Here is a 22,511-nt window from a genome sequence, read left to right on the forward strand (position 1 = left end):
TGATCTATTTCAACGAAAAGCACACTAGCATTTGAAAAACTTTTACAAAAATAATTTACTTTTAATTTAGAAAATGTAGCCTACCACTTGCAAATGGTCAACAACTATGGCCTAACTAGGCTTACTTCGTTGTTGGAATATTTCAGAAATTTCGAATATTGCAAAACAATGAAATTAATGCAACATTTAAAAACGATTTAAAACTTCACAGAAGCTAGGATGTAACAAATTAAACGAAGACAATGTCACATTATAAACAATACTAATACTATTCATTAGTTGTAGGCTACAAGGAAAACATATAAAAAACACACACAAAAAAAAACAATTCAAATATAGGCCTAAATTGTTGCTCAAACACTCATGATCCAATAGAGTACTCAATATTATATTTCAGAGACCGCCAATATTCAGAGGCCTCCGGTAAAGTTGTGTACGAGAGAGCTAGTAGCCTAGTCTATTCCACAGAGCTCCAAAAACACATCACCAAACACCTGCAATGGAGTATGAAAGTTTCGGACTTTATTGAAGACTTGTGTTATGACAGTGGAATAAATAATCACACAGGTAAATGTTCACACGTTTCAGACAAGCAGCTGCATTCGGATGTAGTGGAACCGATAGAAATATAACTACGAGAATGATCTGATGGGCTATATGCCCTTTCTGATAATTACATTTCTATTGTTGGAACCAGGAGATCGAAGCACAAATAAAAGCAACACATGATCTCTTCTTCAGTATGTGTACAATAAATATAAACAAAACGCCCTTTTGATTAAAAAGCAAGAAATGTAAGAATATGACATGGCTGTGTCGTGTTGCTGGTTCACTAATAACACGTATAGCCCGTAGAATTCCTACTACCAACTATAAAACGGCAATTAAATAAAAGTTATTCTGCTTTCAACTGCTTGCGGAAATTGATCCGGGAAAAAAAGTTTTTTGTATGCCGTTGTCAGAGCGGTGATGAAATATACAAAATGTTGGACACGACCCCCGCCTCAGCTCTGCTCCTTACCCCTCTACTCTTCCTCCGTCCCTCCCCCTTATCCCCCCCCCTTATCACCGAGCCAGCTCTTCTTCTGAAATGTTTGGTTAACCGCATTCAAGCGAAAAAAAAAAAAATCATAACAGTTTTTCGGTTTATGAACTGCATCTTGAGATATTACCTTTAAAAACATTACACACAGTCAAGTAATAAACATAGCTTGAAAATACTGATATCGTGAATTATACTATTTTTTTTGTTTTTAAAGTCCAACTGAAACAATAGACATCAGTATAATATCATTGGCTATCATCACCAACGTCCCCAATAAAACAACTCGCGCTGTACCTCAAAACCACTATAAAGGAATCTCTGTCTCCAAGCTCCTCAACATTGAAACATTCTGCCAAGAGAAGGCTGTGTGTGTCTGAATGAAATTCAATCCCTCCCGTGGTAGGGTTTCACTGGGCTGTATATGCCATCATGTATATGTATATTAAATACAAGTACCTTGCTTGATAAAGCAACAACAACAAAATAAAAACAATCTAGTGTGTTGTATAAGCAGGACACATTTCCATGTCAGTATAAAGCTGGTTCAAGACATCATGGTCTCATCCTTACAGAGCCTTGACACCTCCCACACGGCTCCCTGTTTCCTATATAGTGAGGGGCTCTGGTCAAAAGTAGTGCCCTTTATATGGAATAGGGATGCATTTAGGATGTAGCCTTTAGTTTAGCAGTAAAACCATCACAGCCATTGACCCAAAAAAAACAACATGATTTAAATTTCAGGGTTCAAATAAACTTAAAATACAGGTTTCTCAAATAGTCAATATAATAATAATAATAATTATAATAATGTCAATACAATGGTATATTAATAACAATATGTCAATATAACAATTATTATAATTATAATAATGTCAAGAAATTGTATATTAATAACAATATGTCAATATCATGGTATATCAATAATAATAATTACAATAATAATAGTCAATATAATAACAATACAATTCTTGTATCGATCAAACAAATATTATAGTCTGTATCTGTGTCCCAAAAGGCACTCTATTCCCTATATAGTGCACTATGTTGCCCTGGTCAAAGTAATATATAGGACATATAGGGTGTCATTTGGGACGAAGACTATATATATATGTGTGTGTGTGTGTGTGTGTGAAACGAAATGACAATCATTGAAGGACACACTTCTCTTCCTTCTTGGCCATCTTGCCTTTGTTCTGCTCGAGGGTTCTCTCCAGGTGTTCATCTTCCTCCTCCGCCCTGCGGAACACAGCCAGGTCAAAGGTTAGAGGTCAGGGGTTAGAGAGCAGGAGGTCACATGATACAGGAGGGAGACAGGTAGAGGGACACAAGACACAGGACTGTACACAGAGGCTGGGTGCCATGGCAACGGTCGCCATGCCACCTGTGAATGGAGCGGCAGCACACCAGGAGAGCAGATTTGACCTTTAACCCCCTGCAGCATGTCACCCTATTGGTTGATATCAGTCTCTCTTTATGGTTGTGTGTGTGAGACGTACTGTTTCTCCTGCGCATCGAGGTCTCTGACCAGCGCATCTCGTTTGTTGACCAGTATGACCAGTTCATCCAGCAGCAGCTGCTCTCTTCTCTTCTGAGCCTCTGTCTTCTGCCAGTCTGGAGAGGAGAGAGAAGATTAGCACCTACTACAATACTACTACAGTACTACTACAATACTACTACAGTACTGATCTACCACTACTACCACCACTGATACTACTACTACTACCACCACTAATACTGATACTACTACCACTGATACTACTACTACCACCACTACTACTGATACTACTACCACTGATACTACTACTACCACCACTACTACTGATACTACTACCACTACGACCACCACCACTACTACAACAACCACTGATACTACGACTACTACTATTGATACTACAACCACTAATACTACTGATACTACCACCACCACCACTACTATCACCACTAATACTGATACTACCACCACCACTACTACCACCACCACTAATACTGATACTACCACCACCACCACTACTACCACTAATACTGATACTACCACCACCACTAATACTGATACCACAACCACCACTAATACTACCATCACCACCACTACTACTACTAGCACCACCACTACTACTACCACCACTAATACTGATACTACCACCACCACCACTACTACTACTACCACCACCACCACCACTAATACTACTACCACCACTACCACTACTACTACCACCACTACTACTACTACCACCACCACCACCACCACCACTACTACTACCACCACCACCACCACTAATACTACTACCACCACTACCACTACTACTACTACTACCACCACCACCACTACTACCACCACCACCACCACCACCACCACCACTACTACTACCACCACCACCACCACTAATACTACTACCACCACTACCACTACTACTACTACTACCACTATTACTACTGATACTACTACCACCACCACCACTACTACTACTACTACTACCACCACCACTACTACCACTACTACCACCACTAATACTGATACTACTACCACCACTAATACTGATACCACAACCACCACTAATACTACCATCACCACCACTACTACTACTACCACCACCACTACTACTACCACCACTAATACTGATACTACCACCACCACCACCACTACTACTACTACTACTACTACTACTACTACTACTACTACTACTACTACCACTACTACTACCACCACCACCACTACTACTACCACCACCACCACTACTACTACTACCACCACCACCACTACTACTACCACCACCACCACCACTAATACTACTACCACCACTACCACTACTACTACCACCACTACTACTACTACCACCACCACCACTACTACTACTACCACCACCACCACCACTACTACTACCACCACCACCACCACTACTACCACCACTACCACTACTACTACTACTACCACCACCACCACCACCACCACCACCACTACTACTACCACCACCACCACCACTAATACTACTACCACCACTACTACTACTACTACTACTACCACCACCACTACTACTACCACCACCACCACCACTACTACTACTACTACCACCACCACTACTACTACTACTACCACTATTACTACTGATACTACTACCACTATTACTACTGATACTACTACCACCACCACCACTACTACTACTACTACCACCACTACTACTACCACCACCACCACCACCACTACTACTACTACCACCACCACTACTACTACTACTACTACTACTACTACTACCACCACCACTACTACTACCACCACCACCACCACTACTACTACTACTACCACCACCACTACTACTACTACTACCACTATTACTACTGATACTACTACCACCACCACTAATACTGATACTACCACCATCACTACCACTACTACTGATACTACTACTACCACAACCACTGCTACTACTACTGATACTACTACTACCACAACCACTGATACCACTACTACTACCACCACCATCACTACTACTGATACCACTACCACAACCACTGATACTACTAATACTACCACTGATACTACTACCACTGATACTACTACTACTACTGATACTACTACTGATACTACTACTACTACTACTACTACTGATACTGATACTACTACTACTACTACTACTACCACCACTACTACTACTACCACTGATACTACTACTACTGATACTACTACTACTACTACCACTGATACTACTACTACTGATACTGATACTACTACTACTACTACTACCACTGATACTACTACTACTGATACTACTACTGATACTACCACTGATACTACTACTACTGATACTACTACTGATACTACTACTGATACTACTACTACTACTACTACTACTACTACTACTACTGATACCACCACCACAACAGTACTCCTGTCTCAACTTCCTGTCTCTCTCACATTTCCAAGTGTCTAAATAAAAGTCCAAATAGCAACAGCGAATAGAGAATAACAAAAGGCCTAACTACAATGAATAAATCACACAGGTTCCCTGACTCCTTCCTTCCAGTTCACCTAGCTAGCAGCTCCCAGGCCAACCAGGAAGGGGCCCACAGGGGCCAGATGCGACCCCGTTCCAATCCCCTCTCCCTGCCTCCCCCTGGGGGAACCGTGTCCACGGGAGATCCCTCTCTCTGGGGCTCAGATATCCGCCTTCCTGGTGCTTGGCACCACCGGCTTCAGATCCACCCAACACCAGGGTAGATACAAACCCCTAACCCCATCATATCTGCAGATATACCCAACACCAGGGTAGATAGATACAAACCCCTAACCCCATCATATCTGCACATATACCCAACACCAGGGTAGATATATACAAACCCCTAACCCCATCATATCTGCAGATATACCCAACACCAGGGTAGATAGATACAAACCCCTAACCCCATCATATCTGCAGATATACCCAACACCAGGGTAGATACAAACCCCTAACCCCATCATATCTGCAGATATACCCAACACCAGGGTAGATACAAACCCCTAACCCCATCATATCTGCAGATTCACCCAACACCAGGGTAGATAGATACAAACCCCTAACCCCATCATATCTGCAGATATACCCAACACCAGGGTAGATACAAACCCCTAACCCCATCATATCTGCAGATATACCCAACACCAGGGTAGATAGATACAAACCCCTAACCCCATCATATCTGCAGATATACCCAACACCAGGGTAGATAGATACAAACCCCTAACCCCATCATATCTGCAGATATACCCAACACCAGGGTAGATAGATACAAACCCCTAACCCCATCATATCTGCAGATATACCCAACACCAGGGTAGATAGATACAAACCCCTAACCCCATCATATCTGCAGATCCACCCAACACCAGGGTAGATACAAACCCCTAACCCCATCATATCTGCAGATATACCCAACACCAGGGTAGATAGATACAAACCCCTAACCCCATCATATCTGCAGATATACCCAACACCAGGGTAGATAGATACAAACCCCTAACCCCATCATATCTGCAGATATACCCAACACCAGGGTAGATAGATACAAACCCCAAACCCCATCATATCTGCAGATATACCCAACACCAGGGTAGATAGATACAAACCCCTAACCCCATCATATCTGCAGATATACCCAACACCAGGGTAGATAGATACAAACCCCTAACCCCATCATATCTGCAGATATACCCAACACCAGGGTAGATAGATACAAACCCCTAACCCCATCATATCTGCAGATATACCCAACACCAGGGTAGATAGATACAAACCCCTAACCCCATCATATCTGCAGATATACCCAACACCAGGGTAGATAGATACAAACCCCTAACCCCATCATATCTGCACATATACCCAACACCAGGGTAGATACAAACCCCTAACCCCATCATATCTGCAGATATACCCAACACCAGGGTAGATACAAACCCCTAACCCCATCATATCTGCAGATATACCCAACACCAGGGTAGATACAAACCCCTAACCCCATCATATCTGCAGATATACCCAACACCAGGGTAGATAGATACAAACCCCTAACCCCATCATATCTGCAGATATACCCAACACCAGGGTAGATAGATACAAACCCCTAACCCCATCATATCTGCACATATACCCAACACCAGGGTAGATAGATACAAACCCCTAACCCCATCATATCTGCAGATATACCCAACACCAGGGTAGATAGATACAAACCCCTAACCCCATCATATCTGCAGATATACCCAACACCAGGGTAGATAGATACAAACCCCTAACCCCATCATATCTGCAGATATACCCAACACCAGGGTAGATAGATACAAACCCCTAACCCCATCATATCTGCACATATACCCAACACCAGGGTAGATAGATACAAACCCCTAACCCCATCATATCTGCAGATATACCCAACACCAGGGTAGATACAAACCCCTAACCCCATCATATCTGCAGATATACCCAACACCAGGGTAGATAGATACAAACCCCTAACCCCATCATATCTGCAGATATACCCAACACCAGGGTAGATAGATACAAACCCCTAACCCCATCATATCTGCACATATACCCAACACCAGGGTAGATAGATACAAACCCCTAACCCCATCATATCTGCAGATATACCCAACACCAGGGTAGATAGATACAAACCCCTAACCCCATCATATCTGCAGATATACCCAACACCAGGGTAGATAGATACAAACCCCTAACCCCATCATATCTGCAGATATACCCAACACCAGGGTAGATACAAACCCCTAACCCCATCATATCTGCACATATACCCAACACCAGGGTAGATAGATACAAACCCCTAACCCCATCATATCTGCAGATATACCCAACACCAGGGTAGATAGATACAAACCCCTAACCCCATCATATCTGCAGATATACCCAACACCAGGGTAGATACAAACCCCTAACCCCATCATATCTGCACATATACCCAACACCAGGGTAGATAGATACAAACCCCTAACCCCATCATATCTGCAGATATACCCAACACCAGGGTAGATAGATACAAACCCCTAACCCCATCATATCTGCAGATATACCCAACACCAGGGTAGATATATTCATCTCACCATGCTTCTCAGAGTTGGAGTGCTGACCTAGGATCAGTTTAGCCTTTTAAATCATAATGAAGAAGAGGAGGGTCCTATACTTCAGTCCCATTAATCACACAGTTCGGCCCGGGGAAAAAACACACAAAAAAGTTGCATTTTTGGGCCAAACACTTGGAGTGAAATGTGCCAGTAGAAATGTTGTGGGCGGTGTTGGCCCTCTAACAGTTAGTCGTCAGAGAGTTCTACAGCGGGTCATGTGACACATCTGGTTCAACACCTTTACATCCATTCATATTTAAACACCTATTGATTTGAGAAGAAAAGGAATGTTGGAAAATGTCAGTCACTAAAATAAGTGCGCTGCATGCTTTATGAAAAAATATATTTCCCCTCTGGTTCGTCAAGTTGCACCGGCCTGTCATGTGTGTGAGTGAGTGTTTGTGTGTGTGTGGTGTGTGTGTGTGTGGTGTGCGCTCCATGCTGGGCCCAGTGTGTTTGTCCCCCTGTACGGTCTTGCTCTCTCTTCATTGGTCCAGCCACTCTTTGAAGTCGACCACAGAGCGAAATGAGCACAGTCCCATTATCTGACCCACTACTCTCTCGCTCTCTCTGTTTCTCTTTCTTTCTCTTCTTCTGACCGTTTCTCTCTCTCAGGCACTAAACTACTCTCCTCTTCAGAGAGGTTGGTCAGTAGTGTTTACCAGGGACTAATACCAATATGCCAAACATGGTTTTGATGTTTAAATTAAAGACCAGTGAAATGTCAAAAGGAGAAGACTACTCACTAAACTCACACAATGTGATGGAAAGTTGTCAGCTTCAAATATATACTTATTACAAATAGAAAAGGTTATTCCTCATTTGCCATACCTCCACTATCCCACAATTCCCCTGCACAAAGGCCTGCCCAGAGAGGGGAAAAGTATCCAAAACGGAGGTATAACAAAAAACATCCCTCCTTTTCTGTCCCCCCCTCTCAACTGCTCTCTCTCTCTTTTCTACTTCCATTTCTGTCCCCCCCTCTCAACTGCTCTCTCTCTCTTTTCTACTTCCATCTCCCTCCCTCCCTCCCTCCCTCCCTCCTCCCTCCCTCCCTCCCTCCCTCCCTCCCTCCCTCCCTCCCTCCCCCTCCGCCTCTCGTTCCCCTCCCCCTCTCTTTCCCCTCCCTCTTTCCTCTCCCCTACTCTATCTCCCTCTTTCCCCTCCCTCTCCCTCCCTTCTGTTTCACCCTCTCTCTTTTCCCTCCCTCCTTCCCTCCTTCCCTCCCTACCCTCCTTCCTCTTTCCCTCCCTCCCCCCCTCCCCCCTTCCCCTCCCTCTCTCTTTCCCCTCCCTCTCTCTTTCCCCTCCTTCTCTCTTTCCCCTCCCTCTCTCTTTCCCCTCCCTCTCTCTTTCCCCTCCCTCTCTCTTTCCCCTCCTTCTCTCTTTCCCCTCCCTCTCTCTTTCCCCTCCTTCTCTCTTTCCCCTCCCTCTCTCTTTCCCCTCCTTCTCTCTTTCCCCTCCCTCTCTCTTTCCCCTCCTTCTCTCTTTCCCCTCCTTCTCTCTTTCCCCTCCTTCTCTCTTTCCCCTATCTCTCTCTTCCCCTCCCTCTCTCTTTCCCATCCTTCCCTCTTTCCCCTCCTTCTCTCTTTCCCCTCCCTCTCTCTTTCCCCTCCCTCTCTCTTTCCCCTCCTTCTCTCTTTCCCCTCCCTCTCTCTTTCCCCTCCTTCTCTCTTTCCCCTCCTTCTCTCTTTCCCCTATCTCTCTCTTCCCCTCCCTCTCTCTTTCCCATCCTTCCCTCTTTCCCCTCCTTCTCTCTTTCCCCTCCCTCTCTCTTTCCCCTCCCTCTCTCTTTCCCCTCCCCTCTTCTTTTCCCAAGAAGCCAAAGTTATAACCCGCCAGGGGGATGCGGAAGCATGGAGCTGTCAATCAAAGCTGTGGTAGGTCCCGCCCCCCTCATTAGAAAGGTAAACAATAGAGGGACGATGACAGACATGGCCGCGCAAACGAGAGGGTAGAGAACAGGGGTGAGTGTCTATGTGTGCGAGAGAAAGTTTGTGTGTATGAGAAAGAGAGTGAGTGAGAGTGAGAGTGAGTGTGAGTGAGAGTGAGAGTGAGTGAGAAAGAGAGTGAGTGTGAGTGAGAGTGAGTGTGAGTGAGAGTGAGTGTAACCAGAAACATGCGGTAAAAAACACCCCGCAGCCACTCATGGAAGGTACCCCTCCCCCTCCCTACTTCCAACCCCAAAAGAGGGAGGAGTGAGAGAAAGCCAGTGTTCACACACACTCTCTCTCTCCCTCTTTCTCTCTCTCTCTCTTCTGTTTCACCCCTCTCTCTCGTTTCACCCTCTCCCTCTCTTGTTTCACCCTCTCCCTCTCTTGTTTCACCCTCTCCCTCTCTTGTTTCACCCTCTCCCTCTCTCGTTTCACCCTCTCCCTCTCTTGTTTCACCCTCTCCCTCTCTTGTTTCACCCTCTCCCTCTCTCGTTTCACCCTCTCCCTCTCTCGTTTCACACTCTCTTGCTCTCGTTTCACACTCTCTCGCTCTCGTTTCACCCTCTCCCTCTCTTGTTTCACCCTCTCCCTCTCTCGTTTCACCCTCTCCCTCTCTCGTTTCACCCTCTCCCTCTCTCGTTTCACACTCTCTTGCTCTTCTGTTTCATCCTCTCTCGTTTCACTCTCTCCCTCTCTTGTTTCACCCTCTCCCTCTCTTGTTTCACCCTCTCCCTCTCTTGTTTCACCCTCTCCCTCTCTTGTTTCACCCTCTCCCTCTCTCGTTTCACCCTCTCCCTCTCTCGTTTCACCCTCTCCCTCTCTCGTTTCACACTCTCTTGCTCTTCTGTTTCATCCTCTCTCGTTTCACCCTCTCCCTCTCTTGTTTCACCCTCTCCCTCTCTTGTTTCACCCTCTCCCTCTCTCGTTTCACCCTCTCCCTCTCTCGTTTCACCCTCTCCCTCTCTTGTTTCACCCTCTCCCTCTCTCGTTTCACCCTCTCCCTCTCTCGTTTCACCCTCTCCCTCTCTCGTTTCACCCTCTCCCTCTCTTGTTTCACCCTCTCCCTCTCTTGTTTCACCCTCTCCCTCTCTCGTTTCACCCTCTCCCTCTCTCGTTTCACCCTCTCCCTCTCTCGTTTCACACTCTCTTGCTCTCGTTTCACACTCTCTCGCTCTCGTTTCACCCTCTCTTGCTCTTCTGTTTCATCCTCTCTCATTTCACCCTCTCTCTCTTGTTTCACCCTCTCTCCCGTTTCGCCCTCTCTCTCTTCTGTTTCACCCTCTCTCTCTTGTCTCACCCTCTCTCTCTTGTTTCACCATCTCTCTCTTGTTTCACCCCCTCTCCCTCTTGTTTCACCCTCTCTCTCTTCTGTTTCACCCTCTCTCGCTCTTCTGTTTCATCCTCTCTCTCTCCTCCCTCTCTCTCTTGTTTCGCCCTCTCTCTCTTCTGTTTCACCCTCTCTCTCTTGTCTCACCCTCTCTCTCTTGTTTCACCATCTCTCTCGTTTCACCCCCTCTCCCTCTTGTTTCGCCCTCTCTCTCTTCTGTTTCACCCTCTCTCTCTTGTCTCACCCCCTCTCCCTCTTGTTTCACCCTCTCTCTCTCATTTCACCCTCTCTCTCTGTTTCACCCCTCTCTCTCTGTTTCACCTCTCTCTCTGTTTCACCCTCTCTCTCTCTTGTTTCACCCTCTCTCTCTCTTGTTTCACCCTCTCTCTCTTGTTTCACCCCCCCTCTCTCTTGTTTCACCTCTCTCTCTCTCTCTGTTTCACCCCTCTCTCTCTTGTTTCACCCTCTCTCTTTCGCTCTTCTATTTCACCCTCTCTCTCTCGTTTCACCCTCTCTCTTGTTTCACACTCTCTCTCGTTTCACCCTCTCTCTATCGTTTCACCCTCTCTCGCTCTTCTGTTTCACCCTCTCTCTCTCTCTTCTGTTTCTCTCTCTCTCTTCTGTTTCACCCTCTTTCTCTCTTCTGTTTCACCTTCTCTCTCTCTCTCTCTCTCTCTCTCTTCTGTTTCACCCTCTCTCTCTTCTGTTTCACCCTCTCTCTCTTCTGTTTCACCCTCTCTCTCTCTTCTGTTTCACCCTCTCTCTCTCTTCTGTTTCACCCTCTCTCTCTCGTTTCACCCTCTCTCTCTCTCTCTTCTGTTTCACCCTCTCAATGGTAACCATGTGAATCTGCACAAGACACAGAAGAATGCGCTGGTTCAAATCCCCATGACCCCCACCCTTCCAATGCTCAATTTATTCAGGAGACCCAAACTGCTCCGAAGACCCCTTTCTCAAAGCAGGACGGGGGAGAGTGAGTATGTTTGTGTTCTTGGCATAAAATCTATGTCCTGTACATTTACCAGCACACACATACACACAAACTAGCATTGATTAATCCACAGATTGATAAAAACTGTGAGAGACATTTTACAGAGTAGTCAACGAGTGATGTCTGGAGACGTCTATTACTTCCACAGATCTCTCTTTAGTTGTGTTCTGTCGTTCGGTGGAATGGCCCCCAAGAGAGAGCTTTGGCCAGGGGCCAACTGGAGTCAGGACACAAAGGCTGAGTCCCAAATGGAACCCTAATCCTGCCCATAGGGCGCTAATCCAAGGTAGTGCACTATGAAAGGAATAGGGTGTCATTTTGGACATTTGTAGTTACTGTGAATTTACCTGCACCTTGTCTAGGACTAGTTACAGCTGCCTGACTAGTGGTATAGACAGCACCTTGTCTAGGACTAGTTACAGCTGCTTGACTAGCTGTATAGACAGCACCTTGTCTAGGACTAGTTAGAGCTGCTTGACTAGCTGTATAGACAGCACCTTGTCTAGGACTAGTTACAGCTGCCTGACTAGTGGTATAGACAGCACCTTGTCTAGGACTAGTCACAGCTGCTTGACTAGTGGTATAGACAGCACCTTGTCTAGGACTAGTGACAGCTGCTTGACTAGCTGTATAGACAGCACCTTGTCTAGGACTAGTTAGAGCTGCTTGACTAGCTGTATAGACAGCACCTTGTCTAGGACTAGTTACAGCTGCTTGACTAGTGGTATAGACAGCACCTTGTCTAGGACTAGTTAGAGCTGCTTGACTAGCTGTATAGACAGCACCTTGTCTAGGACTAGTTACAGCCTCTTGACTAGTGGTATAGACCGCACCTTGTCTAGGACTAGTTACAGCTGCTTGACTAGTGGTATGGACATCACCTTGTCTAGGACTAGTTACAGCTGCTTGACTAGCTGTATAGACAGCACCTTGTCTAGGACTAGTTACAGCTGCTTGACTAGCTGTATAGACAGCACCTTGTCTAGGACTAGTTACAGCTGCTTGACTATCTGTATAGACAGCACCTTGTCTAGGACTAGTTACAGCTACTTAACTAGCTGTAACACTAGTAGTATATCTATTCTATACAAAGCGTGTGTAAGAGTAGGTGTTTGTGTGTGTGTGTCATTGTGTTTGTGTGTCATTATCTATGTGTGTCATTATGTGTTTGTGTGTGTGTGTCATTATCTGTGTGTGTGTGTCATTGTGTTTGTGTGTCATTATCTGTGTGTGTGTGTCATTGTGTTTGTGTGTCATTATCTGTGTGTGTGTGTCATTGTGTTTGTGTGTCATTATCTGTGTGTGTGTGTGTCAATATGTGTTTTTGTGTGTGTGTGTCATTGTGTTTGTGTGTGTGTGTCATTATATGTTTTTGTGTGTGTGTGTCATTGTGTGTGTGTGTGTGTGTGTGTTATCATCTGTGTGTGTGTGTGTGCATTGTCACCCAACCCCAAGCTTATCTCCAGTTCCAGTCAACTAGCGATCCTGAAAGAGTTAGCAACATCATCAAAGGGTGCCCATGTGACAGGATTCCACACACACACACACACACACACACACACACACACACACACACACACACACACACACACACACACACACACACACACACACACACACACACACACACTATACTTAATGAATCCAGGGGTACAGCACCGCGGCCTTAGACCTGCAAACAAAGCCCAAATAGATTTACACATGGGGGGAGTAGAAGAGGGGAGGGGGAGAGAGGGAGAGGGAGGGGGAGCGAGAGAGAGGGAGAGTTAGGGAGAGGGGTAGATGGTGAGAGAGGGAGAGAGGGGGAGGGAGAGAGAGGGGGACAGCTGCTTGAGGAGGGAGAGAGAGAGGGAGAGAGGGGTAGATGTTGAGAGAGAGAGAGGGGGAGAGAGATGGTGAGAGAGGGGTAGATGGTGAGAGAGGGAGATGATCAGAGAGAGGGGTAGATGGTGAGAGAGAGGGAGAGAGATGGTGAGAGAGAGGGAGAGAGATGGTGAGAGTGAGGGGGAGATGGTGAAAGAGAGGGAGAGGGAGGGAGAGAGATGGTGTGAGAGAGGGAGAGAGAGGGGGAGGGAGAGAGATGGTGTGAGAGAGGGAGAGAGAGGGGGAGGGAGAGAGATGGTGTGAGAGAGGGAGAGAGAGGGGGAGGGAGAGAGATGGTGAGAGTGAGGGGGAGATGGTGAGAGAGAGGGAGAGAGAGGGGGAGGGAGGGAGAGAGATGGTGAGAGTTGCAGAGGAGGGGGGATAAACTACTGCATAGGATTACATATTGATTTTCAACATATAAAAAAGCTTATCATATCAAACCGTAACAAGAAAAGTGTGGGACCTGATGTGGCTCTGCATAAATCTCTTCAGAGACCAGGAGCAGACACTTACAACACACAGCCTCCGAGCCACGTCACACGCTGTGTACGGAGAGGGGAGAGAAAGGTGTGTGTGTGTGGTGTGAGTGTGTAAGTGTGTGTGTAAACAGTAAACAGATAAAGAGAGCACAGTAGATCAATTTGGTTGCAAGGAGATGAGACCGTGGATTACAGATGGTGTTCGTAAGACTGTGTCTGTAAGCAGGTTTTTGTGTGTATGTACCATTATGTGTATGTGTGTTTAAAGGTGTGTGTGTGTGTGTGTGTGTGTGTGTGTGTTTGGTGTGAGGGAGCTGAGAGCCTGGTATACAGATGGTATTTTCACAGCTTGGCAGAAGACCAGGCAGACACAAGGAGGATCCCCTCTATCATCCTACATGTCTAAACACCAGTGTGTGTTTTATATACCTCCCTCTCTCCTTCTCCTCCTCCTGCTCTTTCTCCCTCTCCTCTCTCTCTCCTTCTCCTCCTCCTCCTCCCTCTCCTTCTCCTCCTCCCCCTCTTTCTCCCGCTCCCCTCGCTCCCCTTCCTCCATCCTCTAGGTGTTCTCTCTATCTATCCTGTCTTTAAACACCAGGGTCTGTTTTATATACCTCCCTCCCTCTCTCCTTCTCCTCCTCCCTCTCCTTTTCCTCCCTCCCTCTCCTTCTCCTCCTCCCTCTCCTTCTCCTCCCTCTCCTTCTCCTCCCTCTCCTTCTCCTCCTCCTTCTCCTCCCTCCCTCTCCTTCTCCTCCTCCTCCTCCCTCTCCTTCTCCTCCCTCCCTCTCCTTCTCCTCCTCCTCCCTCTCCTTATCTTCCTCCCTCCCTCTCCTTCTCCTCCTCCTCCCTCTCCTCCTCCTCCCTCTCCTTCTCCAGGTGTTCTGTGATAGGGTCCAGTCCCCTGATCTTTAGGTTCCATTCTTTTCCTGATAAAATCTTCAATTCTACCAACCACTGACAGCTCACAGCTCAATAACAGTATGGATCATAGACTGACAGCTCAATAACAGTATGGATCATAGACTGACAGCTCAATAACAGTATGGATCATAGACTGACAGCTCAATAACAGTATGGATCATAGACTGACAGCTCAATAACAGTATGGATCATAGACTGACAGCTCAATAACAGTATGGATCATAGACTGACAGCTCAATAACAGTATGGATCATAGACTGACAGTTCACAGCTCAATAACAGTATGGATCATAGACTGACAGTTCAATAACAGTATGGATCATAGACTGACAGCTCACAGCTCAATAACAGTATGGATCATAGACTGACAGCTCAATAACAGTATGGATCATAGACTGACAGCTCACAGCTCAATAACAGTATGGATCATAGACTGACAGCTCAATAACAGTATGGATCATAGACTGACAGTTCAATAACAGTATGGATCATAGACTGACAGCTCACAGCTCAATAACAGTATGGATCATAGACTGACAGCTCACAGCTCAATAACAGTATGGATCATAGACTGACAGCTCACGGCTCAATAACAGTATGGATCATAGACTGACAGCTCAATAACAGTATGGATCATAGACTGACAGTTCAATAACAGTATGGATCATAGACTGACAGCTCAACAACAGTATGGATCATAGACTGACAGTTCAATAACAGTATGGATCATAGACTGACAGCTCAATAACAGTATAGATCATAGACTGACAGCTCAACAACAGTATGGATCATAGACTGACAGCTCAACAACAGTATGGATCATAGACTGACAGTTCAATAACAGTATGGATCATAGACTGACAGCTCAACAACAGTATGGATCATAGACTGACAGCTCAATAACAGTATGGATCATAGACTGACAGCTCAATAACAGTATGGATCATAGACTGACAGCTCATGGCTCAATAACAGTATGGATCATAGATTGACAGCTCAATATCAGTATGGATCATAGACTGACAGCTCAATAACAGTATGGATCATAGACTGACAGTTCAATAACAGTATGGATCATAGACTGACAGCTCAATATCAGTATGGATCATAGACTGACAGCTCAATAACAGTATGGATCATAGACTGACAGCTCAATATCAGTATGGATCATAGACTGACAGCTCAATAACAGTATGGATCATAGACTGACAGCTCAATAACAGTATGGATCATAGACTGACAGTTCAATAACAGTATGGATCATAGACTGACAGCTCAATAACAGTATGGATCATAGACTGACAGCTCACGGCTCAATAACAGTATGGATCATAGACTGACAGCTCAATAACAGTATGGATCATAGACTGACAGCTCAATAACAGTATGGATCATAGACTGACAGTTCAATAACAGTATGGATCATAGACTGACAGCTCAATAACAGTATGGATCATAGACTGACAGCTCACAGTTCAATAACAGTATGGATCATAGACTGACGGCTCAATAACAGTATGGATCATAGACTGACAGCTCAATAACAGTATGGATCATAGACTGACGGCTCAATAACAGTATGGATCATAGACTGACAGCTCAATAACAGTATGGATCATAGACTGACAGCTCAATAACAGTATGGATCATAGACTGACAGCTCAATAACAGTATGGATCATAGACTGACAGCTCAATAACAGTATGGATCATAGACTGACAGCTCAATAACAGTATGGATCATAGACTGACAGCTCAATAACAGTATGGATCATAGACTGACAGCTCAATAACAGTATGGATCATAGACTGACAGCTCAATAACAGTATGGATCATAGACTGACAGTTCAATAACAGTATGGATCATAGACTGACAGCTCACGGCTCAATAACAGTATGGATCATAGACTGACGGCTCAATAACAGTATGGATCATAGACTGACAGCTCAATAACAGTATGGATCATAGACTGACAGCTCAATAACAGTATGGATCATAGACTGACAGTTCAATAACAGTATGGATCATAGACTGACAGCTCAACAACAGTATGGATCATAGACTGACAGTTCAATAACAGTATGGATCATAGACTGACAGCTCAATAACAGTATAGATCATAGACTGACAGCTCAACAACAGTATGGATCATAGACTGACAGCTCAACAACAGTATGGATCATAGACTGACAGTTCAATAACAGTATGGATCATAGACTGACAGCTCAACAACAGTATGGATCATAGACTGACAGCTCAATAACAGTATGGATCATAGACTGACAGCTCAATAACAGTATGGATCATAGACTGACAGCTCATGGCTCAATAACAGTATGGATCATAGACTGACAGCTCAATATCAGTATGGATCATAGACTGACAGCTCAATAACAGTATGGATCATAGACTGACAGTTCAATAACAGTATGGATCATAGACTGACAGCTCAATATCAGTATGGATCATAGACTGACAGCTCAATAACAGTATGGATCATAGACTGACAGCTCAATATCAGTATGGATCATAGACTGACAGCTCAATAACAGTATGGATCATAGACTGACAGCTCAATAACAGTATGGATCATAGACTGACAGTTCAATAACAGTATGGATCATAGACTGACAGCTCAATAACAGTATGGATCATAGACTGACAGCTCACGGCTCAATAACAGTATGGATCATAGACTGACAGCTCAATAACAGTATGGATCATAGACTGACAGCTCAATAACAGTATGGATCATAGACTGACAGTTCAATAACAGTATGGATCATAGACTGACAGCTCAATAACAGTATGGATCATAGACTGACAGCTCACAGTTCAATAACAGTATGGATCATAGACTGACGGCTCAATAACAGTATGGATCATAGACTGACAGCTCAATAACAGTATGGATCATAGACTGACGGCTCAATAACAGTATGGATCATAGACTGACAGCTCAATAACAGTATGGATCATAGACTGACAGCTCAATAACAGTATGGATCATAGACTGACAGCTCAATAACAGTATGGATCATAGACTGACAGCTCAATAACAGTATGGATCATAGACTGACAGCTCAATAACAGTATGGATCATAGACTGACAGCTCAATAACAGTATGGATCATAGACTGACAGCTCAATAACAGTATGGATCATAGACTGACAGCTCAATAACAGTATGGATCATAGACTGACAGCTCAATAACAGTATGGATCATAGACTGACAGTTCAATAACAGTATGGATCATAGACTGACAGCTCACGGCTCAATAACAGTATGGATCATAGACTGACGGCTCAATAACAGTATGGATCATAGACTGACAGCTCAATAACAGTATGGATCATAGACTGACAGCTCAATAACAGTATGGATCATAGACTGACAGTTCAATAACAGTATGGATCATAGACTGACAGCTCAACAACAGTATGGATCATAGACTGACAGTTCAATAACAGTATGGATCATAGACTGACAGCTCAATAACAGTATAGATCATAGACTGACAGCTCAACAACAGTATGGATCATAGACTGACAGCTCAACAACAGTATGGATCATAGACTGACAGTTCAATAACAGTATGGATCATAGACTGACAGCTCAACAACAGTATGGATCATAGACTGACAGCTCAATAACAGTATGGATCATAGACTGACAGCTCAATAACAGTATGGATCATAGACTGACAGCTCACGGCTCAATAACAGTATGGATCATAGACTGACAGCTCAATATCAGTATGGATCATAGACTGACAGCTCAATAACAGTATGGATCATAGACTGACAGTTCAATAACAGTATGGATCATAGACTGACAGCTCAATATCAGTATGGATCATAGACTGACAGCTCAATAACAGTATGGATCATAGACTGACAGCTCAATATCAGTATGGATCATAGACTGACAGCTCAATAACAGTATGGATCATAGACTGACAGCTCAATAACAGTATGGATCATAGACTGACAGTTCAATAACAGTATGGATCATAGACTGACAGCTCAATAACAGTATGGATCATAGACTGACAGCTCACGGCTCAATAACAGTATGGATCATAGACTGACAGCTCAATAACAGTATGGATCATAGACTGACAGCTCAATAACAGTATGGATCATAGACTGACAGTTCAATAACAGTATGGATCATAGACTGACAGCTCAATAACAGTATGGATCATAGACTGACAGCTCACAGTTCAATAACAGTATGGATCATAGACTGACGGCTCAATAACAGTATGGATCATAGACTGACAGCTCAATAACAGTATGGATCATAGACTGACGGCTCAATAACAGTATGGATCATAGACTGACAGCTCAATAACAGTATGGATCATAGACTGACAGCTCAATAACAGTATGGATCATAGACTGACAGCTCAATAACAGTATGGATCATAGACTGACAGCTCAATAACAGTATGGATCATAGACTGACAGCTCAATAACAGTATGGATCATAGACTGACAGCTCAATAACAGTATGGATCATAGACTGACAGCTCAATAACAGTATGGATCATAGACTGACAGTTCAATAACAGTATGGATCATAGACTGACAGCTCACGGCTCAATAACAGTATGGATCATAGACTGACGGCTCAATAACAGTATGGATCATAGACTGACAGCTCAATAACAGTATGGATCATAGACTGACAGCTCAATAACAGTATGGATCATAGACTGACAGCTCACGGCTCAATAACAATATGGATCATAGACTGACAGCTCACAGCTCAATAACAGTATGGATCATAGACTGACAGCTCACAGCTCAATAACAGTATGGATCATAGACTGACAGCTCACGGCTCAATAACAGTATGGATCATAGACTGACAGCTCAATAACAGTATGGATCGTAGACTGACAGCTCAATAACAGTATGGATCATAGACTGCCAGCTCAATAACAGTATGGATCATAGACTGACAGCTCAATAACAGTATGGATCATAGACTGGCAGCTCAACAACAGTATGGATCATAGACTGACAGCTCAATAACAGTATGGATCATAGACTGGATGGTATGGAAGCACATTCCCCCACTATGCTGTGAGGCATCAGAATAAGTGGATACGCTGCTGGCTATCTGTATCACTTTTAATCATGTGAGAGGGTGTGAGTGTGTGTGTGTGTGTGACTGGTATGTATAAGCATGAGCGTGTGAGAGTGTGTATGAGTGTGTGAGAGTGTGTGTGAGTGTGTGAGAGTGTGTGTGAGTGTGTGAGAGTGTGTGTGAGTGTGTGAGTGTGTGTGAGTGTGTGTGAGTGTGTGCATATATCTATTCAAGTGTGTATATCTGTGTCGTTCACTGGTTTGAGTACTGCAGTGCCAGCGTCTCTCTGTCATCGACTGGCATGGACGTGTGTGTGTGTGCGAGCGTGTGTGTGTGTGTGTCTATCTCTGCAAGTCTCTCTGTCATCGGCTGGCCAACCAAATCAGCAATTACCTGCAAGCCACGCCACGCCACGCAGCCCAGCCATCACTCAATGGACCTGGCCAACCACCAAATAACAGCGGACACACACTCTCTTCCCTCACACACTATCTTTCTAGCAGAACTATCTGTGCCTGGCCTGTGAAAGGTAGAGCATGTTGAATATTAAGTAGATCCCCGAGGAAGGAGAAGAGGAGAGAGGAATGGAGAGAGGGCAGGAGGAGAGATTGGAGAGGAGAGAGTGGAGAGGAGAGTGGAGAGAGTGGAGAGGGTGGAGAGGAGAGATTGGAGAGAGTGGAGAGGAGAGGGTGGAGAGGAGAGGCTGGAGAGAGTGGAGAGGAGAGGGTGGAGAGGAGAGGCTGGAGAGAGTGGAGAGGAGCGGCTGGAGAGAGTGGAGAGGAGAGGTTGGAGAGAAGAGGGTGGAGAGGGTGGAGAGGTTGGAGAGAAGAGGGTGGAGAGGGTGGAGAGAAGAGGGTGGAGAGGTTGGAGAGAAGAGGGTGGAGAGGAGAGGTTGGAGAGAAGAGGGTGGAGAGGTTGGAGAGAAGAGGGTGGAGAGGTTGGAGAGAAGAGGGTGGAGAGGTTGGAGAGAGTGGAGAGGAGAATAAAGGGCCAGTTGATAAGTCCCACCTCTCCACCTCTCCAGGACCATGGTCTGCCTTGTCCCACCTCTCCAGGACCATGGTCTGGCTTGTCCCACATCTCCAGGACCATGGTCTGCCTTGTCCCACCTCTCCAGGACCATGGTCTGCCTTGTCCCACCTCTCCACCTCTCCAAGACCATGGTCTGGCTTGTCCCACCTCTCCAGGACCATGGTCTGGCTTGTCCCACCTCTCCAGGACCATGGTCTGCCTTGTCCCACCTCTCCAAGACCATGGTCTGGCTTGTCCCACCTCTCCAGGACCATGGTCTGCCTTGTCCCACCTCTCCACCTCTCCCGGACCATGGTCTGGCTTGTCCCACCTCTCCAGGATCATGGTCTGGCTTGTCCCACCTCTCCTCCTCTCCAGGACCATGGTCTGGCTTGTCCCACCTCTCCAGGACCATGGTCTGCCTCGTCCCACCTCTCCAGGACCATGGTCTGGCCTGTCCCACCTCTCCAGGACCATGGTCTGCCTCGTCCCACCTCTCCAGGACCATGGTCTGGCTTGTCCCACCTCTCCAGGACCATGGTCTGGCTTGTCCCACCTCTCCACCTCTCCAGGACCATGGTCTGGCTTGTCCCACCTCTCCAGGACCATGGTCTGGCTTGTCCCACCTCTCCAGGACCATGGTCTGCCTTGTCCCACCTCTCCAGGACCATGGTCTGCCTTGTCCCACCTCTCCAGGACCATGGTCTGCCTTGTCCCACCTCTCCAGGACCATGGTCTGCCTTGTCCCACCTCTCCACCTCTCCAGGACCATGGTCTGCCTTGTCCCACCTCTCCAGGACCATGGTCTGCCTTGTCCCACCTCTCCAGGACCATGGTCTGCCTTGTCCCACCTCTCCACCTCTCCAGGACCATGGTCTGCCTTGTCCCACCTCTCCAGGACCATGGTCTGCCTTGTCCCACCTTTCCACCTCTCCAGGACCATGGTCTGGCTTGTCCCACCTCTCCAGGACCATGGTCTGGCTTGTCCCACCTCTCCAGGACCATGGTCTGCCTCGTCCCACCTCTCATACTCTGCTGCTCATGCACTCAATTCAGGTTTATAGGATGCAAAGGTTTATAGGTTTAATGGGAATTGATGGGAATTGATGTAAAATATATCACTAGCCACTTTAAACAATGCTACTTAATATAATGTTTACATACCCTACATTACTCATCTCATATGTATACGTATATACTGTACTCTATCATCTACTGCATCTTTATG

General features: G+C 45.5%; 1 protein-coding gene across 1 annotated transcript in view; it reads right to left on the reverse strand.

Moving 5' to 3' along the window:
- Nucleotides 1-500: 500 nt before the first annotated feature.
- LOC135513363 (EH domain-binding protein 1-like) overlaps nt 501-22,511 on the reverse strand; it is a 97,729-nt gene continuing 75,718 nt past the window's right edge. The window contains exons 5-6 of the mRNA XM_064936290.1: nt 2,542-2,656; nt 501-2,281 (exon numbers count right to left, since the gene is read on the reverse strand). Coding sequence (XP_064792362.1) covers nt 2,191-2,281; nt 2,542-2,656 — 206 coding nt within the window. The 3' untranslated portion in view covers nt 501-2,190. The remainder of the gene's footprint in view (nt 2,282-2,541; nt 2,657-22,511) is intronic.

This window comes from Oncorhynchus masou, chromosome 24 (assembly GCF_036934945.1).
Source record: "Oncorhynchus masou masou isolate Uvic2021 chromosome 24, UVic_Omas_1.1, whole genome shotgun sequence".
Lineage (NCBI taxonomy): Eukaryota > Metazoa > Chordata > Actinopteri > Salmoniformes > Salmonidae > Oncorhynchus > Oncorhynchus masou.